Source organism: Syngnathus scovelli, chromosome 5 (assembly GCF_024217435.2).
Source record: "Syngnathus scovelli strain Florida chromosome 5, RoL_Ssco_1.2, whole genome shotgun sequence".
Lineage (NCBI taxonomy): Eukaryota > Metazoa > Chordata > Actinopteri > Syngnathiformes > Syngnathidae > Syngnathus > Syngnathus scovelli.
Genome location: NC_090851.1, coordinates 3,743,848 through 3,762,372, shown reverse-complemented (window position 1 = coordinate 3,762,372; position 18,525 = coordinate 3,743,848). Strand labels below are relative to the sequence as shown.

General features: G+C 43.4%; 1 protein-coding gene across 7 annotated transcripts in view; it reads right to left on the bottom strand.

Annotated features, from left to right (window-relative positions):
• The window catches only part of sdk1b (sidekick cell adhesion molecule 1b), a 169,910-nt gene that overhangs the window by 1,439 nt on the left and 149,946 nt on the right, over window positions 1-18,525 (bottom strand). For all 7 annotated transcript variants that reach the window (XM_049721155.1, XM_049721160.1, XM_049721157.1 and 4 more), the window contains 19 exons: window positions 17,088-17,322; window positions 16,704-16,819; window positions 14,778-14,964; window positions 13,918-14,016; window positions 11,428-11,622; window positions 8,928-9,129; window positions 8,145-8,248; window positions 7,997-8,067; window positions 7,198-7,330; window positions 6,848-6,904; window positions 6,672-6,773; window positions 5,415-5,530; window positions 2,734-2,920; window positions 2,533-2,670; window positions 2,292-2,453; window positions 1,809-1,934; window positions 1,321-1,485; window positions 1,111-1,248; window positions 76-199 (listed from right to left, as the gene is read on the bottom strand). In XM_049721155.1, the coding sequence (XP_049577112.1) occupies window positions 76-199; window positions 1,111-1,248; window positions 1,321-1,485; window positions 1,809-1,934; window positions 2,292-2,453; window positions 2,533-2,670; window positions 2,734-2,920; window positions 5,415-5,530; window positions 6,672-6,773; window positions 6,848-6,904; window positions 7,198-7,330; window positions 7,997-8,067; window positions 8,145-8,248; window positions 8,928-9,129; window positions 11,428-11,622; window positions 13,918-14,016; window positions 14,778-14,964; window positions 16,704-16,819; window positions 17,088-17,322 (2,657 nt within the window). The remainder of the gene's footprint in view (window positions 1-75; window positions 200-1,110; window positions 1,249-1,320; window positions 1,486-1,808; window positions 1,935-2,291; window positions 2,454-2,532; window positions 2,671-2,733; window positions 2,921-5,414; window positions 5,531-6,671; window positions 6,774-6,847; window positions 6,905-7,197; window positions 7,331-7,996; window positions 8,068-8,144; window positions 8,249-8,927; window positions 9,130-11,427; window positions 11,623-13,917; window positions 14,017-14,777; window positions 14,965-16,703; window positions 16,820-17,087; window positions 17,323-18,525) is intronic.

Genomic DNA, 18,525 nt, shown 5'->3' with positions numbered 1-18,525 from the left:
GCGGAACCCCATGAAAATGAGAAGGTCAGCATAGTGTCTAAAGGAAAGTGTGTGAGACTGATTTAAACATGGCACCTGGTCCCGTTCTTTTTCAGAAAAGTGTTCTTGGTGTTGGTGAGCGCTCTGCTGTTGAGCTCCAATGTGGTGAAACCGCCGTTGTCCAGGGTGACAGATTCCTCCATAGAAGACATGTGCTTTCCTGAATGACCACAAGAGGGCGACAGATGAAAACTTTCCCTTCTTATAATGTAACTTTACTCGGGTAATGCTTTTATTTTCTTCATGTAATTCATGTTGGTATCACAGTTAAAGGAAGGTTCATATATACTAAAAAAATATCTTGCTAGATACCAATAATGACAATATTAAAACAGCAGCCATGTTGAACACCTCCACCACTTTTTAATTTTTTTAAAGAACTGCCTCAAAGGAGAACTGATTCCACAAACCATCACCCAACTCCTAAATGTCACATTTGCAAATATTCCCGAAACGGTGAGACGGGAGCTACGATGATAAACGTTGAACTCCAGGCACTTTATTATGCAGGGATAATAACGAAGTGTATAACGTCTTGGATTCACCCTCTAGTAGACTTGCCTGGATTACTTTTTATTAGAAAGCAAATATGGTACAGTTGCTGGAATAGTTTAAGCCTTAATTAAAAAGCTATGCCAAGTATCAGCCCCAAACCTTTTTCAGAATAGCTCACGAAGAATATTTGTTTTTTTTTAGAATGAGATGCTTGAGGGCAGTATTCGTCCTTGAAGCCTGCAGGAGGAGGAACAAAGATGACCTTGTTTTGCTCTCCGGTGCACGTCTCGGGCTGCTTCAGGCAATGTAACTTTTTAAGTGGAGTCTACTTTTTGCAGGAATACAAGCATTTTTTTTTTTTTTAAATAAATGCATTTTGTCTTCAATGTCGTGCTTGTTATGAGTTAGCAGAATGCGTGCCAGTGTCATGACTGAAGGGCTAAACTTTCCAAACTGAAGTACAAATACCTCAGTAGATTTTTCAAGTATCTGTACTGTTCTTAATTTCTTCCAAGTCTTTCTATTTTTACTATTTGAAATTCTATTTTTTTTTTTTTTGCTTGAATTGGATGTTACCTGTGCCACAGGCCTTGTACTTGTTGCTGTGGCCATGCAGCAGCAGAGCGAAGACCAGGATGAGAATAAGGATGAGGCCCACCAGCGCCATGACCAGCAGGAACCACCACTCCTCGTAGAAAGGCCGCTCGGACAAGGCTGGAGACGCAAAAGGTTGTCTTCAACACGATGATGCTTATTCGATCGCGTGGCGTTTCTGAACGCGCGTACCAGCGAGTGCTGCGGAGGGCGTGCTGGGCTGTCCGAAGCCAAAACGGTTGACGGCGATGACCCGGAACTCGTAGCTGATCCCGGGTCGCAGGCGTTCCATCGGGATCGATACGGACCTGGTGCTGGGAGACAGCAGCCGGATGAACGAGTCCCACACGCCCTCGTCTACGCACACACAAAAGAGGACGCCATGTCAACAACAAGAAAAAAAAGTCAATTCACGGAAATGAATGGATCGACTGTTCTCGTTATATTGTAAATATTTTCTCAATTATTGCGAGCGGCACTGGAGCCCGAAACGTAACGATGTTGAGTCAGTTTACAATTCCAGTCGGGATCCTCGTAATAGTCAACAGTTTACCGCCGCCATTAAATCATTTGCCACTGATGATCACGCCTCTGATAGATCAGCTCATTACAAGCTTGCGGCTGAGTTGATTAGCTCGGCGGGCGTCGACGACTAAATGATGGAGCGGTCCGAGCGTCACCTGAGGGACGGGACTCGATCACGTAGCCGCTGATGGGCGCCGCCCCGCTGTCGCCCTCTGCCCAGTGGATGGTGAGGGCGGAGGATGCCTTGGTGATGGAGATCTCTATGGGCGACCCGGGTGAGCCTGCATAGTCAAATAGAAAATTGGGGCTCTGTAATTAATTTGAATGTTTCCCCCACAGTTCATCCTTTGTGCAGACATAATATCGCAGCTTTTGAATTACTACTTAGAAACATTCACTATGGGAACAATTCAGACACTCAAATTCTAGTTTAATTTTTTTTTAAAAATGTGATATAATAATAAAAAAAGGGAACTCGTAACACTAATATTGTATATTTTAATGTAATAATTTATTATTATTTATTTTAATGTAATAATTATTATTTGATATCATATATTTTAATGTAATAATTATTATTTATTTTAACGTAATTATTATTTGATAAACAACACACACACACTCGCATTGTCGCTCACCTTGGACGGGCTCTGCAGTGAGGTTTGCACTAATTGGGGGTCCGTAGCTGACGGTGAGGGCATAGACCGTGAACGTGTACGTGACTCCTTTCACCAGATCACGAACCTTCAACCATCTCTGCCAGTTGCCCTTCACGTCCACCGTCACCACTTTGCTGACACCTGCTCACACACGGGCCAATGTGTGCGTCACGTGTGTGTTACTCAGCGTTTGTGTGTTCACAGCAGGTTGGGCGTGTACCTTGCACCGGAGCGGTGGGCTGGTAGATGACCTGGTAGCCCTCCAGCAGGCCGTTGGGAGTTAAAGGAGCCCCCCAGGAGACGTTGACGCTTCCTCCAGTCACCTCGGAGAAGGAAAGGTAGCTAGGCTGGCTGGGGGCTGAAAGATTACAGCGTTTTTACAAATTGTCTTCCACAAGAAAAAAAATCTAACACTTCTTACCCGACTGCATTGTCTGTGCACCGCGAGGGTCGCTCGGCGGTCCGTCGCCGGCCGTGTTGAAGGCGGTGAGAGTGACCAGATAATGCGTGTAGCTACTCAGGTTGCTCAAGTGCATTCGTGTGTCCGGGACAAAAATCACCTTCACCTTCTCCGTCTGGTTCTGTTTATTCTTCTGCCAGTAGTGCACCTGCCCACACGAGAGGAGCCGTAAACAACCATGGCTGACTCTTCCGCGGCTCATTTGTTGGCCGCCACCGCCGCCTCCTCTTGACAACACTTTGCTCTGTTTACTTTCACGTTCTCTGCTCTTCGACATCCCCCTCATTAATTCTGATCATGTGAAACGGTGACAAGTCCAAATTCAGAGTTGCTCGCCTTGCAACAAGCACAGTGAGTGCATCTTTTTGTGTGTCCAGCCTGAGCAGAATAAATATAAACTCCAGACTGGCGCAAACTCTAAAGCCGAGAGCTGTGAAGCAGACGTGTTAACAACAAATTCAGCGTGCTGCCAAAGTGCCAAACTTTACCGGTAATGAAGACGCAAAGGCTATTTTGGGCGCAAATGAACCAATCTCTCTCATGATGGAAGCCCATATGCTGATATCAGGTATTGTTGCCATCGTCTCAAAATGACATTTATTTTTCCAGACTAGAACAAATGTAACGCTAGATGTTTTGAAGGCCATTGACTGATGAAAGCATTACTCTTTCTTTCATAAGCCTTAGTGGCCAAGGGTTTTTTTTTTTTTGCATCAGCCAAAACAAGTCCCAAGTGGGCAACACTGTACATGGTAAACAAGCTATGCACTTCCACGAAGCGGCCTTTGGAATGTATCAAAGAGGCGTCCTGTCACCCATAACGCTACAAGCCCAACATCATGCCTTTGATCCATTTGAGCAATGTGGCTATATTAACTCATTTCCATCGTTACGCTGATGTATATAATTTTTGTCTTCTGTCTGTAACGTCGTGTTTCTTTAGATGAGCGAAACGGCTTTGAAAAGAGACCCAACGGAGGCAATGAAAAAAAGTTCTCCAGCCTTATGACAGGGGGCGCTAGTGATCACGAGATGCTTCATGCGCCCATCTGTAGAATAAGTGATCTCGCTGCGTTTCCCGGGAATAAATGAAGGTGCTAAGTGGCGGCAAATAAAGGCTCGACATGGAAAGCGCTTGCAAAGTTGTCGTTCTATCCGATTCACACTAATTGCAACAACGGGAACCGGCTCAGCCTCTTGCATTATGAATGCAGCAAAGAGGAGAATTTTTTTATCTTGTAATCGCCAGAGCTTTTAGAGAGAATAGATCAGATGCGACAGTACACTTCACTTAGTTGGTTTATTTTTAGCTAATTTAAATAAATAAAAATAAGTGTGATTATGACGCAATGAGCACATTTTATTCTACAGTGTATAAAAGTGCTTGGAGGCAGCCCCTTAGGAAAAGCACTTGAGGGCAGCACGACACCGGCAGATTGAGCCAGGAAGCACGGTGAGAGAAATGTTCCAGCCTTTTCCAACAATTCCCGACGTTGAATGAAAGATTTAACCGTCAGCGTTGGAATGCAAAGAGCACATACGCAAACTATTTTTTCATTCCTTGTAATGAAGATGCCATTAGCTCGTGTTAAATACGGGAAATCCTTGGTTTATAATTTGTTGTCAAAATTACAACACGGCTCCAAACACGCGAAGGCAACAATTATTTATACATTTTATTATTTAGACACGTTTATATTACATTTTATAATTATTATATATAGAACTATTTATTCTGACCAGATCTCAATTATCCCGACAAGACAATTTAACACCTTTAATTGCCCTAATCGTCCCGAAGACCAAAAATCCAAGGTAGCAAATTTAGCTAAGTTGTGCCTTTAGCACCAAAACGCATTAATAGAAATCATTGGTTCCCCAATACTTATATTTGAAAAGCAGTCAAATAAAAAAAAAGTAAGGCAACATGATGATAGTAAAGTCGGGTTAAGGATCTAAAAAGCTAATCAGGAGTTGCCACGGTAATATACTAAATCATTGATTTGTGCGCCGGCCTCTGTTGATAAGCACTCAACAGCGTGTAATTTTGGTGATTGATTTTGGCTGAGAGTCGCTATTACCTGTCGACTTTTCTATCAATGTGTCTAACAAGCCCACCAGGGCATTGCGGCCATTTACCTGGGCGGAAAGAAAAAGTCTCTTCTACTCTTGAGAAGAAACGTCGCCCGGGCGCTCGCTACCTGCTGCTGTCTGAGCGACTATTAGCGCAAGTCAGAAGCTATCAATCCATTAAACATTCATTCTTTGCTCCTATTTCGCTGCACTTAATCTGCTTAACCTCGTCGCCGCGTCCGTCCGTCTCTGACACTTTGATGCACTCCCCTTAATCAGGATTCTACAGGGACGGCGCTCTCGGCTCGTTCTTTTCGCTCGGCAAATATTACATTGCCGTCTTTCTTCTCCATTCCACCTCTGCTCTGCTGCAGAAATCAATGTGTCCAAAGCGGGACAGATAACCTTGTGTTTGAAGTACTGAGGGGAAGGAGGGGCTTGTCGGGCCAAACGGTGATAGTGAAACCATTTAAGTCGGTTCCCTTAACTTAATTCTCTGCCCCTCCACAGGACACTTGAAGCACGGCGACAGCCTCGAGACGCACATTACGCACGTTTGTGCCCCTCACCTTGTATCCTTGGATGAGTCCATTCTGAGTCTCCAGGGGGGGCATGTCCCAGCTGACTTCCAGGCTGGAGGACGACACGGCCGACACTCGGATGGACTGGGGCGCCACTGATGGAGCTGCGAACGAGACGAAGAGAGATGTTACGTCGACTTCGCGGCAATGGTCTGTTTTATATCGAAGCAACAACATGGAATATTTTATGATTAATTCACATGATTATTCACATTTGGTTCCATAATGAGCCTTAGAAAGGGGGGGGGCTAAGGTCGGCAACTTTGGACATGCACGAGGCCATAGCACCGCATTTCATCATCAGCAGCCTCCAGCCATTTCTGCCACCTCACTGGACACTGCTTATCATCTGCTCATTTCTCACCGTCTGATATGCGTGGCCTTCTCAAGCTGACAAAAACAAAACCCCCAAAAAACCGCACAACCTCTCCTGAATGCCAACAAATATCTTGGCTGGTTTTTGTTTGTGTGGCGAAAGGTAAACATTAGTGGAGGCTTCAAGATTGGCCTACTGGTCTATTTGTCATTCAAACAGTGGCTAGCGGCCTCCTCTCGCTATGTAACATTTAAGGCTCGGCTGCAACCGGCTGCTTTGCCAAACAACCCATGGCTCGGCCGTTTCATCAGAAAGAACATTCTGGATGTTTATTTATTTATTGCCGGCTGCCAATAACAAAAGTGGCGGATCAGTCATTCACTCTTGTATTCATTCATAACACTGCAGGGATAGAACACAATAATCAAAACAATAGCGGCTGCTTCAACGAGCCGGGAGTGTATACACAGAGGAATCAAAAAATGGACAAAGAGACTGAAAAATTTCATAATTTAGTGTCGTATTTTGGTTCACCTTGTCCAGGCATTGTAATGTAAAATTTCCACTAAAACCTAGCTGTGCAAAATTATATAACTAAATAAATAAACAAACAAACTAATAAGTAAATAAATAATTAAATAAAAGCACTCTGACTTTAAATTGACCTTGACAAAGGCTCAAGATCCTTAGAAGTTTAATGCTGATGAAGATTTCTAAATGAAGTTTACACAGAGGGCTGCAGTGAGGACGGTACGGAAATGATGCAACCCGAGCAATAGTCGAAGCACTTGGACCAAATGTTGCAGCAAACGTGAAACCTAACAAAGCTCGTAGCGGACAGTGGCTAACGAAGCACTTATAAATAATCTGCCTCAAAAAGCTTCCCAAACAGGATTTGTCAAAATCAAGGCTGACAGTTTTCTACTTGCCTGCCTCTCCGACGGACACCTCGATGGGTTCAGATGGAGGACTCTCGCCCACGATGTTGTAGCTGGTCATGACTATTTGGTAGCGCTTGAACTTCTTCAGTTCTGAAAAAAAAAAAAAAAATCCAGTACAATAAACCTACATGCTCATCCTGTAATAATCAAGCGATATAACTTACGTGTCAACTCGAACTCTGTCAGCGAGGAGCTGCTGACTGTCTTGAAGGTGCTTTTGGCTTTGGAAGAGAAAGACAAATGAAGGAGAACATTGATCAATTTTCATTTGGATTGCACTTTATTTATTTATTTCTATTTCTTATTCCTATCTTCTGTAAATAAATAAAAAGATGGAGTTTCATTTCGACATAAGTACTGCTTTGCCGCCATCTTGTGGCACCTATAGGCAATTGCACACCTTGGTTGGATTTTCATTCTGTTCCATTCACAAGACAAAATTACAAGGTGCTACCTCCTCGTGAACTGATCTCACGTTGATGATTATTTATAATCGTCGTGCGTGTGGATTTACTTGTAATGTGGGCGTCCGTTGTGCTTTTGCTTCCCCGGAGCACGTCGGCAGACAAAGTCGAGTTGGCTGGCAGCTCTCGATAATACAGCCGGTACCCCGTCAGCACCCCGTTGATGCGTTGGTCGCTGGGCCGCTGGGGGGAACCACGCACGAGAAATCAGTCATTTATTTCCTAACGAGGACGTTCTGGAGCTTCATCTAGCAGGAGTGCTGACTGACAGCAAAAAAAGTCACGCTGACAAAGACAACTTTTAAAGTGCGCAGAGCTTGAGTGGGTTGTAAAAGATGATGAAATCGCTGGCGACTTTGTTTTCACAGCCTCCTGCTTTTGTCATTAAGCCAGAAGGTGAAGACGCTCTCCACCGTGTTAGAAAACCCAGGGCTGTCCGGGGCGCCCGGTCGCTCGCTCGCTCGCCCGCCGAGCCCCTTCAATTGTCACTTTAGTCTGACGTGCTCCACTTTGATGAATAATGTATTAAAAGCAAGCGCACATTCTGCGGGGCTTTTATCACCCCGGTGAATTATTAACATGTATTTGGACTGCACTTCAAATGTGTGCGTGTCTGAAGCATGTCAAGAGAGCAGATAATGGTCAGTTATGGTAATGGACGGTTAGCATAAAAGGCTGCATGTGATCAGATTATGACTTAGTCGATCGGCGAAGCGAGATTTGTGTCAATGGTCCTCATGTAGTGAAAGAAAAACCCACTGTGGTCATATAGAAATAATTTCAATCTGGCAAAGGAATAACATGAAAATGTGATTTTTTTTTTTTTTTCCCAGCAGAATTCCGACTTACCTTCCACTGGACCATGACGGAGGTAGTAGTTGATGGTTTGACTGTGAGGATCTCAGGAGGCTCCTCAGGAACTGGAAGGATAGCATTAATATCAATAGACCGACGTTATATCTCCGTCAAGGAAATTTTGAAATCTGCCATAACTCACTGTCTTGTAACGTTGTGACCGCATCCGTCTCCTTACTGAGGACGCTGTTTCCGATATCGTTGGTGGCCACCATTCGCAGCCTGTACGAGGTGAACGGCTTCAACCTGCACGGATGGGCAGATCATATTTGCCATTCACATTCTGCTCCCACTTAGGAAATATAAGTCAATCGTTTCTCTCCAGGTTGTAGAGCTACCAAGATTTACACCTGGTTTTAAATAGCATAAAAAAAAACGTTTTTAACTGCTGTGTGAGTACAATATTTTATCTGTGTTTCCTCCCCTGTGCAAGGTGACTGACTGCATTAATAGTCTAAGAGTAATAATAATAACATTACTCACTTTGAGAAACAGCGCACTTAGAGTCAACACAATGAGCATGAACTCGTAACATAAACCAATAAATTGTATTTATTCATGCGAATGCTCTCCGGTGCGCTTGCTGCTTAAAATGCACAGTAGGTTGCGTCATTTTCAACAACAACAAAAAAATAAGAGAAGAAAAGGATCCGAAGTACAAAAGGCATCAAGCTCAGGGAGGCTTGGTCGAGCAAAAAAAAAAAAACGCATTGGGACAACGTTGAGAACATTGCTTGAAGGTGCCTTGTGAAGTGACTGTTCTAGGCCCGAGGATTGTTTTTGTGTTCTGCCAGGATGTCCCAGTGGCAAATCTCAGAAAGTTACAGAATTCTGCAAAGAGATCCGCTTACATATATTTCCGACCTAATTCAAGTCAGACACTCCTAAAAAAAAACAAAAAAAAACTTGATGGACTTGTGCATACCCGTCAACGGTCCAGGAAGTCAGGTTGTGCGGGATATCCGCCATATTTGTGATCCAATCGCCATCCGGCAGCTCTTTGATTTGCACGGTGAGGTACCTCACGGGGGAGGAGCCTGAGCTGCCAGTCACCCAATGAAGGCGGAGCCGACGTGCTTCCACGCCATCTTGAGGAACTGCCAACTTTCTGGGAGGCTGGGGACGCTCTGCACATACGAAGGAAAATTCCGTTTTTCATCGCAAATGCACGACAGGTTGGGCGTTAGCTTAGCGTCAAAAGTAGCGATGTGTGTGGAGATGCTTAAAAGAGCGTGGCTGTCTAATTTCAGGGCTGCGGGGGGGATATTGACTAGGTGCGGTAATAAAAGCGTTATCGATTCACATTCCGAGGTCTAATTAATGTGCACACGCATGCATAGAGGCGAGCGCGGTCGCGCACGCAGCCTCGCTATATTCTCCATCCATCCTTATCGCAAGTAATTAAGACAAATCGGATTGCTTTCCTCCATCCCTCTTTATCCCCATTTCCCCATCAGTCCCTTTTAAAAGATTTGACAACACCACTTATGTTGAATTGTCTCGAGATAGCGGAATTTTAAAATTCTGACCAGAAATATAATTCTTGACCAATTATGCGTTTTTAGTATTCTTCGGCTTTTTATGACATTTATTCATCAATATGTCATGGGAGCCGTCATTTTATTTTATTCGCATTAATCCGATTCTTTCCCAAAACATCGGTAACGGTTGATGACGATAGCAATAAAGCCGACAGGTAGAAAGGATCGGAACATTTGCTTGCTATTAAAAATCTTACCAATTGTTCTTTAACCTTTCGCTAAAAATGTCGCTGCTGGAAAGGGGAGGCATGTTTTATGGCTTAACTCATGACACACACGCAGACACACACACACAATCAAAGAACCAATTTCGTTTTTCGAGGGATTAATTTGGCTTGTTTGCCATCATCTGAAAGAATTCTTAATGGGACCATTCTAAATGCGCCGGAATGCCAGTGAAGTGGAACAGCCAAAGCTGTGGATGGCGGCCCTGAGAAAAGTAAAGGTCATATGTTAAGATAACCAACAGAAAAGACTTTTTAATATTATTTCGATGTTTACCGTGTTGACTGAATTAAGCGAGGAAATTTAAATACGCGAGCGGCATTGAGAAGCATTATTAACGATTGTTAGCCTACGTTGACATTTACATAACTATTTCAAATAAAATTTAAACATATGCTAATTTAGCATGCAGCTATCTGATTACAATTAGCATTAAGCAAAAGTGTGAGATAAACATGCTAATTGCTAGTCCTACCCATATTTTTTTTTTTTTTTAATTAAGCCTGAAATTATAATGCATTAACTTCTTAAGACGCTGGACATGAAAGACACATAAACTTAGGAACTTTATAAAAATAGCAACATTTAAAATACCAATTTGAACTGTAACCTTTTTATTTATTTTTTGCCCATAATGACAAATCTATATAAAAGCGTGACACAACTCATATTGTTTAATTTATTTTGAGAATACAAAAAGAATAAATGCTATTGAACGCAGTCAATATTTTTTTTAAAAATTAAATGGCCTGAACATCATTATGATGTGTCAAAGGTCAATTATTGTACCGTGTGCCTGAAGCGTGTAGCGGCTGACGTTCTTGCTGGTTACGTTTTTTTTTTTTTTTTGCATTAGCGAATGATATGAACTGGATCGACTTTTAAAGAGGCTGTCGCTTCCGGCGAATTGTGCGCTTTACATGTCGCTGACCTGCTGCCTCGTTTTCGTGTCACCCGCGCTACGTGCCTCTGTGAGTGTTGTTTTATTTTCCCATGCATCATTTTAATTGCGCACCGGGTTCCATCGCGGGCAAGCGCATTTCTTTGCAATGAATTTTACATGAGATGAGATGTTGTGCCATAAACACACATCAACGAGTAATAGCATTTTGCAGGTGAATGCATGATTTCCCCCTGACACTTTCATTTTTATAAACTATTTTTTTTTCAAATATATATATAAAAGCTTTCAGCAAGAAGTAACATATTTGGATATGGTTACAATATTTCAAATAGGCGGCCTTTTTTTTAAGCTTCAGTACACATCTTTTCTCTTCCCCGGGGGATATAGTTTTATTATATGCCACAAAAAGACCTTATCAAGGTCTAGCAAGCGTTTGAATATGCTGACACGGCATTCAACAGTATAAATCAAGTAGATTCATAAAGCTTCATGGGCGACACAGTAGCTGAATTGTGAGCAGGCTCGCCATTGCTCAGGGTTCCAAAATATGAAATTTGGGTCTGTTTAATTGAACACTACTGGCCACGATGTAGGTTGTCTCTACCTTCTGCTATCTAATGAAAAAACGTTCTGTGTGTCACTGTACGTCATCGGCATGGATAGATCAGCAGATATATTTCCTGTTACATTTCCGATAACATGGCAAGAACCCAGACGAAGATACTGTCGGTATCACATAATCGTTCTAAATTTACCTCTTCGCTCCGTGGTGACCACCAGGGCGACGTGTTCCTGGCCCCAACCCACTGCGGTGCGAGCCATCAGCCGGAACACGTAGGTCTGCTCCAGGGTGAGTCCGGTGACGGTGAACTGGCGTCCGTTGGACCCCACCTCCACCGTGGTCCACTGCTGACTTTCCCTGTGCTCCAAGCGGTAGGCGATTTGGTAGCCTGAGGAAGGAGATCAATGTTCAAATGTGTCTCCAAAGTTGGGTGTATTTACAAGTGGAGAAAATAATAGTTGCGAGACCGTTCACACTCTGACATTCTCATATACACGTATAACCTCTCATGCTTACCCTTGGCTGGGAATCCCCGTGTACTCGCTCTCCATGTCTCATGTGCAGCAGGCCATGTAATAACACTAACACCTCAGCATATATATTTTGTGCACACACACACGGGACCACGTCCATTTTTCCACAGGCCACTCACAAAAGCACGATAAACAGTCTAATCAATCAAAAGACTAACTCGTACTTGGGATGTGTACAAGGGGTCCTCGGATTACATTAGTTTGATCATTGAAAAAAAGAAAACGACTCAAATAGCAAATCAGATCAATTTCCAGATACTATGCAAGACAATATTTTTGGAAAAGGTCTGGAAGAGCAAAAAAGACTTGTGCTCAAATTCCAAAAGGTCTTAATGTAAATAAGACAACATGGCCTAAATATAAATAAGTCAAATAAAGAAAAAATTTCGAATTGGATATTTAAAGTGATAAAAAATCTTTGGCCGAGAAAAATAAGAGTTAAAAAAATAATACATCTTGTTCCTTTGATTGAGAGAATCTGTCACACCATGGCACAGATTTAAAAAACCAAAATGGAGCATTCATACAGATCCCTTTGCTGAAAATGCGACTAAATTCTCATGAGAACATGCCCGGCGCCGGATACCATTGGTTAGCGCTAAAACTGTTATGACGATAATCTGCTGACAGGCGCTGGCGTTTTGTGATAATCTCATCAGATAGTCCGATTGTTTGCACAGTGTAAGCGGCGAGCGAGACAGATTACCGGATAACGACGAGATGGCAAATCCGGCAGCATCAAAACAATCGCAGCTCAGAGTTATGTACGGGATATCTCCGGGACATCCCCGTCGATGAGATCCACGCGGATAAATCTCCATTACAAAAAGGGACTGTGTCATTTTTCGTAAAAAGCCCCCTCTCTGGAAAGATGCAGCGCATAAATATTTAACGCCGGCCGCCGGCTTTTGGCAAAATGCGCGTCTATGGCGACGCTAGCGGCTCAGCGTGCTTGGCTGCGCTTGTATAGTTCATGAAATACTCATAAGCGCTGCAAGTTAACAAGCTTGTGAAGGTATTTTTAACATCCTTCTATGGAGTGCTTCAAAGAACATACAAGATGTCTTGTAGGGCACAATTAGTCAGCGCTTGTAAAGGGACGATATATAAATGGCCACCAGGGGGCAGTAAAAGACAAACACATACTGTAGCAGAGACACAGCTCTTCTTTGGGCTTCTCAGTACGGCAGTAATCGTTCTTCACAGAGGTTAAAACAAAATATGACATCTCTAATGACGCTTTGCTATAAAAACTGGATGGATGGATTTTAAAATCTTTACCAGTGTGACTGCACCAGGATGTAGACTGACTCTTAAAGGACACACAACAGCTATTATTCACAAAAGGCACCTTGCACCAAATGAGACTTTATGTGCACTTTGCCCCCACGTCGTTGGCACACACACACAGTACGCACACTTCGGGCCCGGCGAGCACAGCAGGATTAGGCGGCTTGTGTGCGAGTCTGTCGGCAAGTGGCATCATTCTAAATGTCGTCCTGCTTACATTAAGCTCGCTCATCATTCACACTGTCCTGCTCAACTCAATGCCCCGCTGTGAGGACAAGTGTTTCTCCATCCTTGACGCTGGCGGAACCATACAAAACACAAATACACACAAAAACTGCCTCCTCAATGAGGTAGCTGTCCCGTGGCGTGTTTATACATTTTGAATCTTATCAATAATCAGCTGGTTCAGAGTCAGTCTTCAGGATGTGTGGGTTAGTATATATATTTGTTTTTCAATCTTCGAGTATGGCGTATACAGTACACAGGCGTGTCGAGTTGTCAGACGGAACATGTTAGGTACGGGACGTGCTCCGGTCACACGTCTTGTTTGGAAGCAAATGAAGTGCAGCTCAGCCTACGGCTGCAGGCGATTGTTGTTGACACTATAATTAAAAGAGCATTACGTAAAAATGAACATCCCTGCTAGGGAAACGTCCATACTGATAATATTTGAACACAATTAGTCATAATTATTGTATTTTTTTTCGGGAACCGATCCACCGTCATTCACTGATGAACGAAACTAAAAGTACTGCTTTGGCGCCATCTTGTGTATTTTGGCGGAAGCCAATCGCAAGACACAAATAGACAAATAACCATTCACTCCCCTATGTGTATGTGTGTGTGTGTGTGTGTCATACCTAATATGATGCCGTTGGGGTTTGTGGGAGGCTCCCACACCACCCTGGCCGATGACAGGCGGACCTCTGGGAACACCACCCTGACAGGGGGTCCTGGGACTAAAGGGAGGGGGGGAGAAAAATACAAATGGGAGATGTCAGCCGAGTGGACCACAAATAATAGAAAAAGAGCTGCAGAGCATCTCGGGCACTTACATTAAATGTAAATAAGAGGGAGCGAGTTTTTTTTTTTGCCCTTCGCACACACACAAACTGTATAGAATGTCTTGTAAATTTTTTAACACATGCAAAAAATAGAAAATGTATTTTTTTTTCTTAACCCCATTGCGTCTGCCTTTGAACCTGATTGAAGTACATGTTCCACACCATCAAAAACGTGTCATTGTGACTCACCCACCCACGTACCCCTTAGGAACACACGCACACACACACACACAAGGCAGGTTCATTATCCTTTGACAAATTGACTTGTTCAGGTTCTAGCCTGAAATGAGAAAAACTTTCCAAATGTGACAGCGCTCGGTGATGTGTGCGTCCGTGTGTGTTTGTGCTGGTGTTTCATTATTTAAAAAGGCCAGTAGAGGTTGCTACGATGGTTATTAGCCCAACTTCCACCATGAATGTGTGAAAATATGCACGCCCTGATGCTTCATTCCACACTTACTGATGAACTGAAAGGTCCCCGTGACACTAGGTTGGAAAATGAGCCTTGAGATGCTGCAGCGTGCCAAAGTCGGATGACTTATATTTTTATATTCACAATTTCATATGTACTAAAAAGCGAAGTGTGGAGAGTCTCTGTTATCGAACTTTAACCCTAGTGTGTGTAGCTGCAAACTTGTTGCTGAAAGAGTTGCTACCGTCTTCTTTGGTTCTCAGTATCACGGGGCTGCTGGGGGGTCCGTCGCCCATCCTGGTGAACGCCGACACTTGCAGCGAGTATACGGTGTACTTCCTCAGCGCGCCGAGAAGCAGCGACGCGTTCCTCTCTCCTTCCGCCAAAAGCACAGTGGGAGGACGTTGTGAGTCCTTCTCGGAGTACAACACCTGAATACACACACACGGGCAAACACACACATTTTGTGTTTGGGTTTTCTCCCAGCGGTCAACAATGCATCGTTAGTTCACAAAGAACTGTGAGGCAAACGTGCTAACCACTAGGCCACTGTGCTGAACGTGTGCGAATTTATGTCGGAGCGGGGGTGGGGGGGGGAGTCTCCTTCGGCTTTTCCAACTCACTGCCTCACCTTACAAAAGCGCGGAAAGGAAAATGTCAGTTGTGACTTGAAGGGAGCGCCAAGCGAAAAGTCAGGAGCCGCTGGTGGCAGCTGGCAGAAGAAACTATCGGGCGTCTAACGGCGAACGGAAGCGAGCGCTGCTGGCAGCTGCTTGTCATCTCTCAGCACAGTGGGCTCACACCAGGGAAGAATATAAGTGTGCCACGCACTCTGGGGCTAACGGATTATATAAGCAGATTTTTTTTTTTTTTTGTCGAAACCTCCAAACAATGGATGCTGGAGTTATTTTGTTTCCTGCATATTAACACGCGCATGTCAACACAAGTGGAAACAAATCCGCCTTTATTCATCTCCTTTGCAGATTAAGACGCGGACACAATTTCTACATCACATTAGCCAAAATAGTTTTTTTTTTCTTCGTGTTGTAAAAACACAAACACAAAGCTGCGTGTCGTCCTTTTATTCTCGGATCAAAACAACAACGTACATTACAATAAACCCTCAAGGGATGCGTGGGGGGAGGCTGTGAAAAGCAGTTTGAAGACAGAAAAAAAAAAAAAAAGACGTGCACGTATCTTGTCCTCGTCTGGCGCTACTATTTATCTATGTCCTGATTTCGATGAAGAGCTTTGTGACATTGTGCGCGTTTGATAGATTGTCGTTTCTTATCGGGGATGACACCTTGATGATGGATCATCTTCATCTTGCGTTCTGTCATGTCAATATATCTCACTGTGTGTTAAGGCCTTAAAACCACTTCCTCTTTTTTTTTTTTTCCTAAGTAGCCTTTTGGAATAAGTTTGTCATGTACAGAACAACTCGCTCAGACATTTTCAGAAAATGACAGACAAGCAAAGATTGATGTCATGGGAAGTCATCTATGTCAAAGCTGTTGATGGTTTGAGGCATGGCCTGTCCATCCCTCCTCTCAATAAATGCATCAATTTAAGGAAAAGTAGCCCTAACGAGCTGTTTTTTTTTGCTACAAGGTTGGTAAACAACCAATTGGTATTCCTCTCACCAACCATGCAAGGCTACGACGGCATTATCCTGCCGTTGAGCACCTGAGGGGGAGGGGGCGAGGAGGGCACACCCGCCAGGGCATAAAAATAGACAGACTTAACAATTAAATATTTTAAACTGAAAAATCCTTTTGCCTCAAAGGAAGTGAAGATGATTGGTGCAAAGAATCAATTGTGGAGATACCCGCATAGACGAAAAATAAAAGTCCACTGTGAAAGTCGTGCTAACTTTGGGGCGCCATTTTGTGGCATTCCATAGCATTAAAAAAAAAAAAAAAAAGTGTCTATTATTTATTCTCTTGGAACTAGAGAGAGGAAACAAAGTAACAAACCTAATAAAAAAGTATTACAAGATGAAAGCATGCAATTAGTTAGTCAAAGATGCAGGAGCTTGGAGTTATCTTTAGATAATACTGCGGTTACCAGACATTACATCATGTCTGGCCTTTTTTTTTTTTTTTTTTTTGCAAATGTGCGAAAGTTTGGGTTGGGTGTTAATGGTGTGTGTAAGATGTGTTATGCGCACCTTGTAACCGAGGATTGCCCCATTCCGCCTCTCCTGAGGGACAGGAGACCACGTGAGCAGAATCTTGGTGGAACTCACGGCGTCGGCAGTCACGTTGACGGGAGCTCCTGATGGGACTGTGGGAGACACACGTTTGAGTCGGTGTTACTTTGTACTCGCAATCAATCTGGTCTTTTATCTGAATCACCTCCACCATCCTTCCTTAGTGACAGAGAAGTAAAGCAAAGTCAGGAAGTACGAAGATTGACAGCACCCATTGTGTCTTCTTACAATACGGAATAGTGCAACAATGGCCACATTGCTGCTAGATACATTTCTGTTTTTTTAGCTTCTGGCATTTAAAAAAAATATATATATATGTATATATATTTTTCTTCTACTCACCAGATTCAGCCGTGCGAGCGGAGACTGCGTCACTCCACGGGCCAGGTCCAATGGAGTTATAGGCTTGTATCCGGGTCCGGTAGTACGTCCAAGGGTCCAGGCCCTCGACGGTGACCTCACCCGTGACCCCCTCTACCTCCACAGTCCGATCCTCGGCCAGGCCGTCTGTTCTACGCACGCGAAGCCGGTAGCCCACCGTCTCCGGGCTGCCGTTGTACTCGGACTCGGGGAGAGGCTGGAGGTCATTGAGGGGAGAGATGTTTATGACTACAGGTTTTAGCTTAAATACCTCCGAAATCATACCATTATCTGAATTTATTTTTTTTGAATGACAGTTTTTTTTTTTTCTTTTATAAGCTGACAGTCCCACAATGTCATGTCAAGGAAAGGACGCATTATTTTTTATTTTTTTACCATGGTCATTTGAATGACACAGATGGTGCGGGAATCTTAAGTAGATCTTAAAAACCCTTTTACAATCTTGTCCACTTTGGCATCCCATCTCCCAATCGCCCTCCACTCCCGTGTCCCACTCACCCTTCATCATGGTTTTTGTCATCATCGTCATCCTCGTTTCCGCTCTCATTTCCTGTCATCGTCACCCCGCATGCCCCTTTACCCTTTATGCTTTGTCACCTCAATTTCTCCACCGTGTCATTATTTATTACCATCCATTCGCCGTGTAAAAGAGCTTCCACGGCCACGGATAAATATAGCGGGCATCGGCCACTGCTTATTATTGCACGGTTGACATCAAATTTGACTTTTATTTCTTTCTCTATGCAATAACAAGACTCGTAATGCTACTCTGTGGAGACAGCTTCGGATAGCTGAAGAGGTTTTGCGCTAGCACGCTGGTAAAAAAAAAAAAAAATTGCTATGCCGCACAGGTAGCGTGGATGCTGTCAAAGTTTGATTTGACAGGGCGATGCTCTCGTTCCCATTCCTTAAATGGAAAATTTCTCCGCTTCACATGTTTGAGCTGTTAGCGAGAGATGCTGTAAAAATATGATGACAATGTTGCTTGTACCAATAAGAAGAAAAAAATCAATTCAATAATCCATCACTGTATTTAAATTGATTTTTACCTGCCATTTTCTAGATTAACAAAGTATTTTGTTTACTGTTTTTTAAGTCGACTTTTCAGGTACTTCACTTGAGTATTTTTTTTTTTTACTTTTACTGTTTGAAAACAGATATATGTACTTTTTACTGTTTACTTTGTCCTTTTTTCAACCTCCACGGAATACGACATGACATAAAAAAAAAAGACGGTAAAGTCAAGCACGGCTGAGCCCTTGGGGATTTATTAGCCAGAAAAACCAGGGACAGCAGCGGCATGGAGGAATGTGAACCGGGGGATCTAACGAGGATGATGCAACACAGCAAGATATCCCTAATCCTTACTGCCCCCACCAAGAACCTTTGACCTAATTAT